Source organism: Brassica oleracea, chromosome C5 (genome assembly GCF_000695525.1).
Source record: "Brassica oleracea var. oleracea cultivar TO1000 chromosome C5, BOL, whole genome shotgun sequence".
NCBI classification, from domain to species: domain Eukaryota; kingdom Viridiplantae; phylum Streptophyta; class Magnoliopsida; order Brassicales; family Brassicaceae; genus Brassica; species Brassica oleracea.
The window spans coordinates 5,490,144-5,505,795 of NC_027752.1; the positions used below are offsets into that span (position 1 = coordinate 5,490,144).

The 15,652-nt window shown below is 35.3% G+C and overlaps 2 protein-coding genes across 2 annotated transcripts; both read right to left on the reverse strand.

Moving 5' to 3' along the window:
- Positions 1–3,890: 3,890 nt before the first annotated feature.
- LOC106343404 (SNARE-interacting protein KEULE-like) lies at positions 3,891–8,694 on the reverse strand. The gene is made up of 21 exons (XM_013782602.1): positions 8,464–8,694; positions 8,010–8,068; positions 7,820–7,901; positions 7,627–7,705; positions 7,487–7,537; positions 7,303–7,399; positions 7,144–7,176; positions 6,874–6,999; positions 6,607–6,798; positions 6,423–6,506; positions 6,245–6,343; positions 6,089–6,165; positions 5,790–5,886; positions 5,444–5,569; positions 5,254–5,349; positions 5,046–5,165; positions 4,889–4,963; positions 4,610–4,812; positions 4,431–4,521; positions 4,248–4,337; positions 3,891–4,156 (listed from the first exon to the last, which is right to left on the reverse strand). Exons 1-21 carry the CDS (start codon positions 8,537–8,539, stop codon positions 4,103–4,105), a joined length of 2,007 nt encoding a protein of 668 aa, XP_013638056.1. The 5' UTR covers positions 8,540–8,694; the 3' UTR covers positions 3,891–4,102.
- Positions 8,695–11,048: 2,354 nt separating this feature from the next.
- On the reverse strand, positions 11,049–14,389 carry LOC106343462 (IRK-interacting protein-like). The gene is made up of 5 exons (XM_013782682.1): positions 14,201–14,389; positions 13,728–13,770; positions 12,662–12,800; positions 11,590–12,553; positions 11,049–11,507 (listed from the first exon to the last, which is right to left on the reverse strand). Exons 1-5 carry the CDS (start codon positions 14,273–14,275, stop codon positions 11,184–11,186), a joined length of 1,545 nt encoding a protein of 514 aa, XP_013638136.1. The 5' UTR covers positions 14,276–14,389; the 3' UTR covers positions 11,049–11,183.
- Between the last annotated feature and the right edge of the window lie 1,263 nt (positions 14,390–15,652).

The following is a 15,652-nucleotide window of genomic DNA, read 5'->3' on the forward strand; positions in this document are numbered from 1 at the left end:
AATGTCCGTCGGTATACTCCTATCGATCGATGTATATATGTCCAAACACGCATCGATCGATGAACTTCCGAGGAATTATACCGACGAAGTTCTCCCTCGGTATATTCCGAGGACATTTCCGACAAAGTAGTGATCCTCGGAATTTCCTCGTAAATTTATTTCCTTGGAATTCCGTCGGAAAATTCCGAGGGATTTCCGAGGAAAAAAGAAATTCCGAGGAATTATTTCCGACGGCGTGTTTCGTCGGTATGTCGTCGGAATAACGTTATTCCGACGAAATTCCGACGATTTTTTCCCTCAAAATCCTTGATGTTTTCTTGTAGTGTTCTCTCAAGCGCCACTGGACTACCCCAGTGGAAAGCAATAGCTCATTTTTAATATTTAGTTCTACATTTTTTCATAATATCAAGTGTTCGATACGTTAAATTAAGCATGCATGCATTCAGGTATATATATTTTCACAAAACCCATTCATAAATTGAACATTTTGACTTGACTATAGTGACCAAGCAAAAGTGTGATAATGTAACTCCCGAAAATCAACTATTTTAGAAATCCCCCAATAATTATTTTTACAAAAAAATCCTTTTTAGTTAAGCTTTCGCGAGACCACAATGCAAATGATAACACCCACATCTCCTACGCTAAAACATCATTTGGTTTTTAATTATTAAAGAAAATAATTATTAGAGAAAATCAGTATTTTTTCCATAGATATATATTATTAGCATACAAACTATAGAATATGCTAAAACACTATAACAAGGATTGCTTCTATATGCACTATGTCTATCTTGCTATAATAATTTTAACAGTGAAAGAAATTAGTATCTAATAGTGTATCTTGTTCGTTTCCAAGTCCAAAGAAGAATTGTAGTTAGATTACTCCGTTGAGCTAGCCACTATGCTAATTTTTATTTTTTTTTGTAAACAAACTATGCTAATTTATTTCCAACCACAATATACCTACTTCCATTTTCACGTAAGATCGTTGTTATATTTTTGTTTGTTTGTGATATACTTATGTAACATGCCTACATATATAACGATTAAGAGAGCCATGCAAAACTTACTTATAACATAAGATGAACAATGTCACCAGTCTTTTAAATATAAAGCTAACAAGATTATTTGACAAATGGAAATGTTATGAAATCTGTTTTTTCTTATATTACAATTTTGAATTTCTTATTACAATGTTTATTGGCCGGATCTAGGATACATGACATTAGCTAACCATAGTTGGTTTGGTTTTGTCATGGTAGTAGATGAGAAAGTATATACGACAAAGTCAAACAAATACATATAACTAATTATTTTTAATTCCTTAGCTATCAGATTTTGTAATCCTATAAAGTTGATAGATTACAAATCAGGTATATAAGACAATGATTCCATGCAGTGCTAGACATTTCTGCCATCAGGTCTGAAAATATTAATTAATTGGATTCAGTCCACGCAGGAGAATATTCCGTGCAGTTGTAGACATGGCTGTCATTAGGTCTGAAAAATAAAACTTCAACGACTGAATCAAATCAGAGAATAAGATCTGGTAGGTATGTTATTGGTTTTCCACATTCGTCGGATTGTGTGCAAACATATAATGAGGAATATAAAAATACCAAAACATAGAAATCATACTCGGAATAAGCAGGTCTCAAAGAACTCTTCTGAACGCAATTGTACCATTTTTGACATACTAGATTGTACCATTTTTGACATACTAGAGCATATGATTATTGGAAGGTTCTTAGGGTGGAGTTCTTAGCGTAATATAAGAACCCGTCTCTTAACTTTTAACTAAAAAAGCTAAGAACCGGTTCTTAAATAAGAGTTTTAAGAGCCGGTTCTTAACTTTTTTAGTTAAAAGTTAAGAGACGGGTTCTTATATTCCGCTAAGAACTCCACTCTAAGAACCCCCAATAATGATGCTCAGAGCATGATTATTGGGGGTTCTTAAGGTGAGTTTTTTAGCAGAATATGAGAACCCGTCTCTTAACTTTTAACTAAAAAAGCTAAGAACCGTCTCTTAAATAAGAGTTTTAAGAACCGGGTCTTAACTTTTTTAGTTAAAAGTTAAGAGACGAGTTCTTATATTCCGCTAAGAACCCCACCTTAAGAACCGCGAATAATCATGCTTTAATATGTGTGGTGTTATGGTGTCTAGTACACTGGTGAACTCCTGTGACTTGTGAACGCAATTGTTCTATTTTGGCATATTTTAAGTTGATTTGTTAACTTAATTTCCATGGTATTTATGACATTTTGAAAATGAAATCATATTAATGGATACTGAAAATACTGTAACTATGACTTTTGTCCATACAATAGCTTATTCTTTTTTTCTGTCGACGTTCATCTTCCATGATCAAATGGTAGGCGGGCTTGAATCGTTTTGAAGAAACGCTCTGTTTGGATGGGTTTGATCTATATGGAAAAAAGAACACTGTTACATTTCGTCTTCTTGGCGAAAAAATCTGTTCTAGTCCCGGGTATATGGGTGGACGATACTGAACTCCGAGAAACCAGTTTGCAGAAGTCAGAATGAGTTTAGTTCAGAAACAAAAACCGGTCAGTAGAATTTGCACACCAGATCGGAACTATACGGATGCAATTTAACTCTCAAAAACAAAACATCACCCATATAAGTATTTCCATCTTTGCATAGAAGGCTGTTATAATGAATTTCAGTTACTATGGATTAAATTATATTATTTGGAAAGAGTGGTTATCATTCGTCATGATACGAAATGAAAATATATGTATTAAAGCATAATGATAAAAGAGAAGGTATGTCTCCAATCATGCATTTAAGAGATTTATATGAGTAACCCTAGATAAGCACGATGGAGCATGTGAAGAAATAATTTGCTCTATGTTTCTTTTATTTAAATGAAATGATGAACTAGAACTATATAGGTCAAAACATATTTTTCTCTATTAATCATTTAACCAGCAAACATGATATAAGTTTTGATTTTCATCTCCTTAGCAATTCAAAGTAATAAATTAGCAAAAAAACTCAGATTATATGTTAGGACATTTTAAACAATATGATTAATACCAAAACGATGAATTCAACTGTTCAGGACATCGAGGAAGTAAAGAACATGTATACATGTCACCACAAAGAAAAAAACAATCAAAGACGATTTTATGATAGGATTCAACTCCTTAAAAGAACACTAATATATAACGCTTGGTGTTATCCAAGTGATTTCAATATAGTTACTACTTACTAGTACTTACACAATTGAACACTATAATACAATTAATTGCGTAGATTTAACCACTAGTGACGCTACACATATAATTTATATGATCAGTGATTAAATTTACTGACAAAATAGTCACTAGAAAATACTTTTTTTTTTATATTGGATTACATCCAAACTTTAAAAACTGATGGTAAAATCAACAATGCAGCCTTTATTTGTTTCGTAATCGAACACCAAGCTAGCTGGTGTCTAAATCTGTTTAAATATAGAGATTGCTAGATTAATGAACTGCTATATAAATATATGTCTCTAACTGAGAAGCATTCCATAGCTGACAGACACTGATCATGGTTACTTGCAGAATGTATCATCAGGGGGGATATGCACGGTTTCATGAGACAAGGTTTACTGACGACCCTTTTCCTTTGGTATCTTCTATGGACCTGAACAGCTAATCAGATAATCTATTGATCCCAAAGCTAAAAAGTAATATTCAAGTATACTTTAAACGTCTTATTGTTGTTCATGTTAAGAGGATCTTAATATAAATCTGTGATGTGCATTTTATAGGATGACCGACTGTAGTTATTCTCAGAAGAAATAGATTTGAATGATGATATAAGACATCCTGAGATAGCAAAAGAACGATTTAGGGTAATTTACACAATCGAATTTAACAGGACAAATAGCCAAAGATCTAGAAGTCAACTTCATGAGCTGCTTTACATTTATAGACGCCAAACAATAAGTGTAAACTTAAGAGTCGATGATCTCATAATCTGATCACTTTTATCCGTTTCTTTCATGTCTTTTAACATGGTTGGTTACACATTTGATTGGGAGACCAGAGAACAAAGACTAAGATTTGACTTGAGATTCTATTCTCATATTTGAAGATCGTCTATTGATAACTCGTTTGCAGTCAGAAGCTTCAGTTTCTGTGGGACACAAGAAGATTACTTTTAATTGAGAGGGTGATTCATAGTTTGTTAAATCTCGGTGCGTCAAGTATGAATGAATGTGGCTTACCGTTATGAACTGTGGAGGATCGTCAAGGCTTGTAGACCCGAGGATTACTTCTCTTTTGAGTTTCGTGGTTAGTTTGTGACACACTTTTAACTGAAAAAACAAATATAACAGTAAGAAGAGATCATCATATATCCTGATTCTATGGGTTGATTGTTTAAAGCTTTTCTTTCCTTGGCCTCTTACCTCTGATCTTGTTGCTCCACCAACGATAAACACAAATATTCGCTGTCCCATCTTCTTGAAGTCACTAGACGAATGTCTCAACACCGAATCACTGCAAGAATGAAACAAAATCTTAGCTTATGTGTTTAGGTTATACTCACATTTGGATTGATACTGGGATTGTTTTAAAAACAGTTTACCTTGAATATCCATCATCTGAACCTCTTGGTTTAGCCCATGTTGGTGTGCGTCTTGATCTCATGGACTGAGCAGCTTGACCTTGACTACTACTACTAGCTGATGAAGAATGTGACGTTGATCCGTGGAAACTTGGGCTTGGGTCGTTCATACATGGGTAGTCCTCTTTTGGCAACTCTCCTTTGCTAAGTTTCTCGATCAGTTCCTGCCAAATTCCACATATCAGAGAACCGTCAACACGTGAGTTTTGCATTATGCTAAAGAAAATGAAACTAGTGAACCTCAATCATGGGGTAGAATCGAGATAACTGCCATGCTGCTTCCTCTTCACGCTCTTTCCTGACACCTCGTTTCTTCTGCAGCCATTAACAAAGAATGTTAGGGAAGATTCACTTACATTTCAAAATATAGATGGGGCATTCAGCGAGAAGATGTAACCTTGTGAAGATCAAACTTCAAGGTGAAACCTCCCGGTGCATTCTTTTTAGCATCGACGGCTGGACCAAGTAATCTCATATTATTTACAGCGCTCATGTCATCAGATGAGAGTTGTGCCAGCTAGAATAAAAAAAGAAAATAATAAAGCCTTAGCTGGGGGTGGATAGGAACCAAACAAAGATTTAGAAACATTAACATCCCCAAGTACCTTCATTAGATTTTGACCCTTTTCACCTTCAAACTTTTGAGGGTAAATGGTTGCGAGGATCATCAACAGGCGTAACTTGCCTTCACGACTTGCCTCCTGTACATGAGTTTAAAAAATACATAAAGCTCGACAGCTCAATGCCTCATTAAGTATTACAGTAAGTCAACCACTATTATAACTAGATGCAAACCTCTTGAGTACTCAAATATTTGATCACATCCTTCATCCCAGCATCACCAAAAACAAGGTCTTGTTCAAGTTGTCCAAGCTCCCTAAGTCCCTGCTCTCTGATAAGGTCGTTGATTTTCCTAGCAATCTGCAACCATAAGAAAAGAGTTACATAAATTTTCAGACACTAAATCCTGTGAAATGTCAATCGGATGATGTATATTAATAGAGCAACAGTGTGTAGCACAATTTAAAGATTTGAAGGTTCGAATTAAGGATACAAACTAGAGGCATATCACTTTTGAAATGGAGGTGAACGCAACAAGAAAACACAAGGGAGGGAGCGTTGCAGATAACCACCGAAGTACCTCTACATGGAGAGATAGCTTGTCTATTTGTTCACTGTATTGTGGCAATGCTTGAACCATCTTCTGCAAATCTCTCGTAGAAAGCTCAGCACCATCTCTAAAAAATAAGAGACGATGAAAATTGATTAAAAAGGAGAGAACAATCCAAAGAACTTCTCCAATCAAATAAAGTATTCTACGTAGATCAACTCAGAGTTATGTCAGAGTATGATCAAACTTAATACCTAGAGGACATACAATAAAATCGATTCCACCAGTTCAGGAGAAGTTTAATATACAAAGATAAAAGTGATACCCACCTCTTACCATGCTGAAGCTGAGCAGCTTTGTTTTTCGATAAGAAATTGGTCATCTTGTCATGCAATCTTTCACTAGCCTGATGAAAAAAAACACAGGTCATTAGTATTCACCTTTTTCAATTACCAAAGAGAAATACACCTAGACAGTAGACTCACATCTGCTATATGTGCATGTCGAAGCTCTAGCCAAATAGGATCATGTTCCTCCAAGAGCACATCTTTCGTCTCTGGTTCTCCGCCTGAATTGGTTGGGATCTAAAACACTAAGAGAACATCACACAGAGAATCCAGGAAGAGAGCCACCACAAAATCACAAGCATAGAGTTGAACTTACCACATGCACATATTTGTTCCCTTCCATGTTCAGTAAATCATGGCACATAGCATCATAAGTCCACTCATGTATAATAGGAGCAATCTAGACATTCCAAACAAGCAAAATGCTGCTAATCATATAACACAATAATACAAATAAAATAAATGAAAGACCCAATCAAATGCGAAAAACAGTTCTAAACCTGGTCTACGGATCTGTCGAGGATGAGCAGCTCACACGTTTCAGTCTGTGGGAAATTTTCAATCGACTGTTTATGCTTTGCCAGACAATTCCAGATTCCAGCTGCAAGTTTCGTGGGAATTAAATCGCGCAAAGTTGTCATCGTCGATGCGTCAAGTGACTTTGCAGCTCGGTATCGTACTGTTGGAAACTCCTGTGAGGTCAAAACTGATTTAGAAGAGTCATCCCCCAGATAATAGTCACTAATTGTGAGAAAAATGATTGGTACCCGTAGTGAAGCAAAGACTGTGGCAATTCGAGAGGCCATCACATTTAAGCACGCATCGCCTTTTCTAGAAGTTTCCTCGTCACCGAAAAGATCCTCTAAAGCTCTCTCATGGTCGGTGATGAAACCCTGTATAAGTTGTTGTTAATAAATGTCTTCTGCCCTCTCTCATAATGTGAAACATGCATTCATACACTAACAAGAAGTAAATGACGGAGAGCAATATAAACATGGCTAAACTGCACAAACACAAGAAGTTCGGACTAATCATACCTGGCTATCAATGGCGAAAAATTCCAAGTTCATCTGCAAAAATGAAAATCATATTCATATGGCTGCTATCATGGATCTATAAACACATACACTATAGGAATTAAATTCAAGATTAACAATCAGTATACATTAGAAAGCATGGGGTTTCACAATATACACCTCTCTTAATGCTGCAATCCGGGGCAATACACTCGAATCTTTCTTGATGTGACCAACCAGCTCCTTAGAAACCGGTGAACTGAAGAAGACAAATGCCCTTCATAGATGCAGAGGAATAAAGAAGATAATCAGTGTCTTGAAGAAATTGTCTTTAGGATAGATCCGATGACTAAGAGTTCCTTACTTTTTGTACAGTGGTGATTTCCCAGACATGTCTGACAAGAACATGATGACGCTGATGAAACAGAATAAATAAATAATATAAGAGGAAATAATGAATGTCACATGTTGGAACGCAGGTAAGGAACATGAAAGATGAATTACTTCTCTTTAGTTGGCTGGATGAAGTAAATGGCGTCCAGTGAAGGTAGAGGTTGTCTTCGTCTAAAAATGTCTTCAACCACTACACAGAAAATGATGGATTACACCAGTTAAGTTATTACCAAGTAAAAAAGGCATGATATAGAAACTAGAATCCTTACAAAAAAAAAAAAAAAGAAGACTTAAAAATTCTAACATGAAACTCCTTCGTCCGTGATATCAGCCATTTTGCAGGCGTAGGACATGATCTTGACAGTGAGTTTGTCCATGATTAGTACCTAGGGTGCAAAGAATAAAAATAGGTATCAAGGCAAGTTTAAAGCCAATAACATAACCTGGGGTCAGCCTCAGCCAGCCCATGGTGAAGGAAGAAGAGGCAAACATACCTTCCAGGTGGATTTTGAGCTCCCAGTCTTGGTAGATCTAAGCATCTCATACAAGAGTCCTGGAAAATAACAGAAATGTAAGAAGATCAAACACACTGCCAAAAATATTCAAGAAAACTAGAGAGCCTTAAAGAGCAAAGGAACAGTGGCAGCAGCCAAAAGCCTCAGGGAATATAGATCCAAGAATGCATGAGATGAACTACACTGCATATAACTCTACTCAGTAACTAAATGAATCAAAATTGAATCAACACTTAAATCATTCTCATGACTGTAGAGCCCAGAATCAATTCAAAATTGAATCAACACGACTAATAAAAATTGCAACTCCACAGAACCCGGAACCAGAAATAGACATCGTAAATTCAACAAGTCAATCCGAATCAACGAGAGTCAAAAACAGAGTAGATCAGATAAATAGAGAGAGAGAGAGAGAGAGAGAGAGAGCACTCACGTTCACGTGTAAGCTGGCGGAAGTTTTTGTATTCGCCAGCCTGAGACGACGACGAATCGGAATCTGAGTACGACATAGCTGCGATCCCCACCACCAACTTAGAATCTCCGATCGTAGTAGATTCGAACAAAAGATCGACCAGAGAGAGAGAGATTGAAGATCGCGAACTAATCAAAATATAGACAACGACAAACGACAGAGACCAAGACCGACGATGAAGAGAAGACCGTAATTGAAAATTAAACTTAAAATTCTCGAAAACCGCGGTTGCTGCTGAAGATAAAGTTTAGACCGTGTTGACCCGAACCGGCGGTTTGAATCGGTAAAATCGAAGTTTCGATCTAGACCGGCTCTTTTTTGTAAACGTTTCGCGCGTTTCTAGTCAACTCACCCTTAATCGCTGTTGCTGCGGACCGTTAAGCAACGTTTTGTGGGACTACAACTAAAAATGAATTTCTACAACTAATTTAGATATATAATTACATATATGCATTAGTAATTCAAAAATTATCATGATAAATTATTGCTTATTTTCTCAAAAATTTTAACCGAATACCAAATTATTTACATATGACAAATTTATTCATCAAAATAGATATGCTTGTTATTGGATTAATATTTTTTGAAAACTTACATGTGTTATAAACTATACTAGATTTGGACCCGCACAACCGTGCGGGTATTAATTTTCATGTTTATATATATTTTACATAATTAGAATATATTTTTTAAGTTACTTATATATTTAAATGTTTATATATAATTATTTTAAATATAACAATCTGATAGTTTTCTTGCTGTAAGTTAATTGATTATTTCAAATCATCACATATATTTGGTATTTTTTATTATATATATTTTAAAATTATTTTTTATCCAATTATTATGATCATGATCCGTAATTCAAAGCGTTAGATTTCCTTTATCAATATTTTTTTTATGTTTATTCATTTAAGATAATAACTATATATATATATATATAAAAGTTTAAGATAAGTTAATTTTATACTTGAATTATCTAATTTACTAATGTTAACCCGTTCTACCAACATATTATATTTCTAGCATAAATTTTTAATGTTTGTGAAAATAAAATATATTAATTTATCAGTTTAAAATAATTTTATCATATTTAGTTAAATACAATGTTTTATTTTAAAATGATAGATGTAACTATAAAATAGTAAAATTTGATATAATTTTTCATTTTATAAAAGATAACGGAGTATATATATATATTAATGTATAATAACATTAATTTCATGACTAATTACAAAATTAGTGAAAATATTTATATACAATTTTTGATAATTAAGATATTGTTATAATGTTTTTCAACACATTTGTTAAAAAAATAAAAAAATATATTTATATTTTAAATTAAAAGATATCAAATTATATTATGATTTAAGTAGTTAAAATATTATATATTAACATTAAGGAAATACATTTAATAAAAAAATTAAATGATGATCCAAATAAAAATATCACACATGAATCAAGGTGAGTTTGTTTACCAATCCGAGTTTTTAGGAGTCGATGTTATATTAGGAATGATATATTATTAAACCATATTATTAGTAATAAATGAATGATAACTGATTTCTATTGAGAGTCCATTTTAAAAAAAAAATCACACATTAATCAATGTTGTGACTTCTGTTTTAATATATAAGATTCATTAGCCATAAAACTATGTTTGAAAGATTCTTTACACACTATATTCATTATTAATAAATGAATTTTGAAAATCACTCAAAGTTCTATTTTCGACTATATAAAATAAAAAATTTACTTGACTAATATTAAATTATGTGTTTTATGTTTTTAATGATTAACTTCTTATAACTAAAATATATTTTTGGATAGCAACACAATATATATAGAAATTATCTTTTATTTTTATAAACAATATTAACCGCTCTAACTTTTAACATGAGAGTTTGAATACGGAAAATCATTTCGCAAAAATAGTATAGATCCCAAAACCTATATCTTCGGGAACTCAGTCTAAATGCTCTAAGTTCAAAATTATCTGAAGTTGTTTCACGTTAATGATTTAACATTTTAAATATTAATGTTTGTATTGATTTGGCATTTCCAACCTCACTCTATTTTTTTCATTTTAAAATAGAGTTTAGAAAACATGCTTCTACCAATGGTATCCTAACTTTCAGTCTATAATATAAGAGCAAAAATGAGTTTACTCAGTATATTGAATAAATTGTTTATTTTGGTTCATCACTCTATTTTTTACTCTAAATAGAATATCATTAAAATATAATTAAAATTACTCTATTTTTTTTACGTCAAAAATTACTCTATTTTAAAATAAAATATAGAGTGAATTATTGGAGATGGTCCGAGATACACACCATTTTAAACATATCACTCTCACCCCAGCCCCCATTTATACATATCCTAATCTTATTTATGTGTCTTATGTAACAAGTAACGACAACCATTAGATGCCACTGTGAACTACATGTAACCAGCTCCAAGAATATGAAGCCAACGAGAAAACGCCAATATTTTACTTTACTGGACTTCTTCTCTTGAATCAGTTTGACAACAAACCAACAAAATATTCACTGTAAATGTTATTTAAATAGAACCAGTTTTAAAATATTCACTTGCAAAGGTCATTCCCCCTTTCTTTAATTACAAGCTCATAGAACAAAACAAAACTCACCAATTTTTTATCTCCTTAATCAAGTAAACTAAACTCGTAATGGGCTACAAATGCTTATTAAACTCTTGTCGTTTTTATTACATTCCTTGACCACACGGTCTTCCACTACTTCCTCGTCGTCGCTGCCGCAATGCTTGCAAACCACCTTGCACTTAACTACACTACCATACACATAAAACCCAGGTTGAACCATAGCTCGAACCACACTCTTATACCGATCCCCACCAGTTTCCTCCATGTAAACCGGATCAAAACGGTCATCTTTCTCCACGCGAAAGATCTGCAAACCCGGGTTCACCGAGTTAGCCAAGAGATGAACCAACCAAACACTCTTCGACGCCCCAAAGAAAGCCTACAAAAGAAAACAGAACGATTCAATTACTTTTCAATAAACCAAATGAAAATCTACAAAACCGTTCGGTTTACTACTTTACCTGTAAAAGCGGTTCAGGCCACGCTCGGTTCCAGCAAAGCATCGAAACGACGTCGCTCATCTTCCGGTCACAGAACCGGCTAAACTCCTCGGAGAAATGCTTCGTCCCTCTGCTCAACACCTCGTCCCACGTGAGCTCCATCAAGACGTTGAACGAAGCGTAATTAGACTCGCAGCGATCAATCGGGTTCAAAATCCGGGTCGACCCGTTTTTCTGAAACCCGGAAGCTTCGAAGTCCTCGAAGAAGGCTCTGCTCAGGATCGCCTCGAGGTAAAAGATCAAGCTTTTAGGGTTCTTCGCGAAAGAGTTGATCTTGACGTCGAAAGGCTGGAGGAGGAGAGAGAGCCGCTCGTAGACTTTCCCACCGACGGTACGCAGCTGCGACGCGAGAGCTCTGCTCAAAGCCCTGATCGAAGAACGAGACTCCGAGACCGACACAAGAAACTGCTGGATGATCCTGTCGTTGAACGTGTCTTTTCGGACAGGAACATTCTGTTTCTTGTTGTTGTTGCTGCACTCGTCGAGGCCCGATTTGAGGTTGTGGCAGTAGATCTCGAGCTTGTTGAGCTTCTTCTCGAGCTCCGACATGGACGTTTTCAGCCGGGAAGCTTCGACGACGGCGTCTTCTTTCTTCTTCGTGGCTTGGATGAGTTTGTGAGAGAGCTCCGCCACGGCTAGCCGCCACTGCTCTTCTCTTGAAGCGTCTGCGGCGGAGGCGGAGGCGGAGGAGGAGGAAGAGCGCGGCGGAAGGGAAGACGCTGCGGCGGAGGAGGGTTTGGGGCTTCTCCGCGTGAGGGATTGGAAGATTGATTTGATTATGAGGTTGGGGCTGGAGATGAAGGAAGGGTTGTTGTTGTTGTGGTGGTGGTGGCTTTCGAGGGGGACGACGGAGAATTTTTCGCGGTGAGAGTGGTGAGGACGACACTTGTTGCAGGAGACTGCTCCTCCGTATTCGTCGTCGGAGTCATGTCGTTTTCTATTTCCGTTGTGGTGGAGAGGTGTTAGAGTGTGTTGGTAGTTCTCGTTACTGCGGCGGTTGTGGCGGCGACTTGGAGTAGCGGAAGAGCCGCCGGAGTCGTGCCGTTTTCTGTTTCCGTTGTGGTGGAGAGGCGTTAGCGTGTGTTGGTAGTTCTCGTCACTGCGGCGGTGGTGACGGTGGCGACTTGGAGTAGCGGAAGAGCCGCCGTCGCTGCTTGGTGTTGCTCTGTTTTGCTGTCTTTCTTCGTGGAAGTCGTCATCTTCGCATTCTGGAATCGGAATGAACATAGAGAAGTTATAAAAATATATTAAAACCTAATTTTTCTTTCTTTTATTTGCTTTGTAAAAATCATATACCAAAATGAGAAAAATGGAATCTTTTGGATTTGAATAATCCTCCGATGAGACGATATGAAGTTCTAATGGAATCATTGAGATCAAAATGATGATATCTTTTGACGATAAAGTTAACAGAACAGTGGTTTCGTTGGTGAGTTCGCGCCGCGAGAAGAAAATGGGGTAAACCCTAATGCGCTTGTGGGTCGGAAAAAAAAACGCAGATCGACCAGGTGCTGACACGTGTCGGCAAAGCCCCTATCTCCATGGTGACTTGGCGTAAGGAGGAGAGACTAACCTCTACTTTATTGTTATAGATAGATAAGATGTTGTTCAGATTAAATAGTTTTAAATTATTATTCAAAATAAAAAAATAGGAAAATAGATTTCAGAAAAAAGAAAGATACAAAGAACTATACATCATCACACAACAAAGTAGTTAAATTTTACTTACATAAAAATTAATAAAAACATGAAAGAAAAAGAATATATTAAAAAGTATCGTTGTGAAAAGGGTCTAAAGTATATTTTTTTGGACAGATGTAGTTAGGTGCTCAAAAAGGACATATGTAGTTATAAATTGGGTGAATTAGTGAAATACACATAGGCAAATTTTTTTTACCAATTAACCATATATTAAAGTGATCTTGAGATGTGACAATTTCGGGCGAATGTGGACTAATCTCTCTTTTCCTTGCATGATAATAAAATTAACTAATTATATACACTATACTATTATTTACGAAATAAATAATATCGAACGATAGATTCATAGTAATAACATAACAAAAAATATAATACATATTGTATTGCATTTCTATTATTGTATCGTTCTTCGTGGAAGTCGTCTTCTTCGCATTCTGGAATCTGAATGAACAGAGAGAAGTATTAAAAATTTATAAAAACGTAATCTTTCTTTCGTAAAATGAGAAAAAATGGAATCTTTGGATTTGAATATATCCTCAGGTGACACGATATGAAGTTCTAATGGAATCATTGAGATCAAAATGATGAAAACTTTTGACGATAAAGTTATCAGAACAGTTTCTTCCCACTTTTTCATGGAACCGGAAAATAATAGTCTGTACGTAACGCTCTCAGGAAAACAGGCAAGAACAAGAAAGATTCGAGCTGTGCCATATTAATTCTACGATTTTTTGAAATATTAGAAGAAAAAAAAAACATACTTTTTGTTCAGAGAGAAAAGACAAAACAAAACAAATTTGAGGTTTGTGTGTTCTTTTAATTCCTGCGTTTTCATCAGAAACAAAGAATAGAGATTTGAGTTTAGACTTACGGGAGTGAAATGAAGGGATGGGTGAAGAGATGGAACAGGAGATTTGGAAGGAGAAGATGAAGACGACGGAGCCATTTTCTTTCTCTGCTATTCTTTTTATTGTTGGCTTTAATACCTCACTTTTTTATATATACACCCACTACTAGAGAGACTCTCATGATAATATTAAAAAGTTCAAGTCAATTTGTTAATGAAGCACTAGAATAATAGTAGAATGATGATCCTTTTTTTGGTGTTGAGGCGGTAAGCCAAGTCAAATATTAGATTTGTTTCCATCTTAGTTCAAGCTAAGTCCAAAACGTAGACTATGCTCTCTAATAGACATGTTTTGTTGTCGTCGCTCTGAAGATTTTATGTCTTTATATACATTTGAATTCCCCTAATATTCAACACTATATTCATTAGATCACATATGGATGATTAAGGAAGAGTGTTATAAGATAATCATTTAAATGATGATCCACTTCTTTACCAAACTCAAGCACTATGATCATCCACTCCTTTACTCAAGCACTATGATCATCTACTCATCAAGCAATATGTATTGTTGTTCACTATAAATACCATCACTCATCTCACTCTTTTGTACACCATAACAAAGAAGAGTTTATAATCAAAGAACCATTACATCTTCTTCTTCTTCCTTATAATAAACTCTCTCCTTTATATTAATGTTATTTGCTTCCCACGGGTATTAAATTCTACTTTCACTTAAATTTCTCGATACTATAAATTATAAGTTATTTCATAACACGTTATCAGCACGATCGTTCTGCAATTCGGTAAAATTTATTGTATCATATATACTCTGCTATAATGGTCGGTATACCGCCTGTACTATTATTTATATTATGTTATAATGGCCAGAATACAGCATATATTATTTATTAATATTTTAATTAATTTATTGGTCGGCCGAGCCGCCTTATATCCTGTTTATTGTTAATTGGTCGGCCGAGCCGCCTTATATCCTGTTTATTGTTAATTGGTCGGCCGAGCCGCCTTATATCCTGTTTATTGTTAATTGGTCGGCCGAGCCGCCTTATATCCTGTTTATTGTTAATTGGTCGGCCGAGCCGCCTTATATCCTGTTTATTGTTAATTGGTCGGCCGAGCCGCCTTATATCCTGTTTATTGTTAATTGGTCGGCCGAGCCGCCTTATATCCTGTTTATTGTTAATTGGTCGGCCGAGCCGCCTTATATTCTATTTATTGTTAACTAGACGGCCGAGCCGCCTTTATTTTCTGTTTGTTGTTAACTGGTCGGCTGAGCCACCTTATATTTTGTTTATTGCTAATTGGTCGGTCGAGCCGCCGTATAATTTATTAATTATTCTGCATTAACCGGCTGAGCCGTCGCATAATTTATTATCATAACATAATTTTTATTTTTTTGTTATGATAATTTAATAGATTTGATTGATCGTTTAATACGATATTTTCAGACTGATT

What these genes read in the sequence shown, in the direction of transcription:
- LOC106343404 (XM_013782602.1), bottom strand. Translation starts at nt 8,539, where the DNA reads ATGTCGTACTCAGATTCCGATTCGTCGTCGTCTCAGGCTGGCGAATAC. An exon ending in AATATTTGAGTACTCAAGAG is followed by an intron (nt 5,350 to 5,443) that starts GTTTGCATCTAG and finishes ACTCATGTACAG; the next exon opens with GAGGCAAGTCGTGAAGGCAA. An exon ending in GTGGAGCAACAAGATCAGAG is followed by an intron (nt 4,338 to 4,430) that starts GTAAGAGGCCAA and finishes TTGTTTTTTCAG; the next exon opens with TTAAAAGTGTGTCACAAACT.
- LOC106343462 (XM_013782682.1), bottom strand. Translation starts at nt 14,275, where the DNA reads ATGGCTCCGTCGTCTTCATCTTCTCCTTCCAAATCTCCTGTTCCATCT. An exon ending in AACAGAAAACGGCACGACTC is followed by an intron (nt 12,554 to 12,661) that starts CGGCGGCTCTTC and finishes AAAACGACATGA; the next exon opens with CTCCGACGACGAATACGGAG. An exon ending in GGCCTGAACCGCTTTTACAG is followed by an intron (nt 11,508 to 11,589) that starts GTAAAGTAGTAA and finishes TTTCTTTTGTAG; the next exon opens with GCTTTCTTTGGGGCGTCGAA.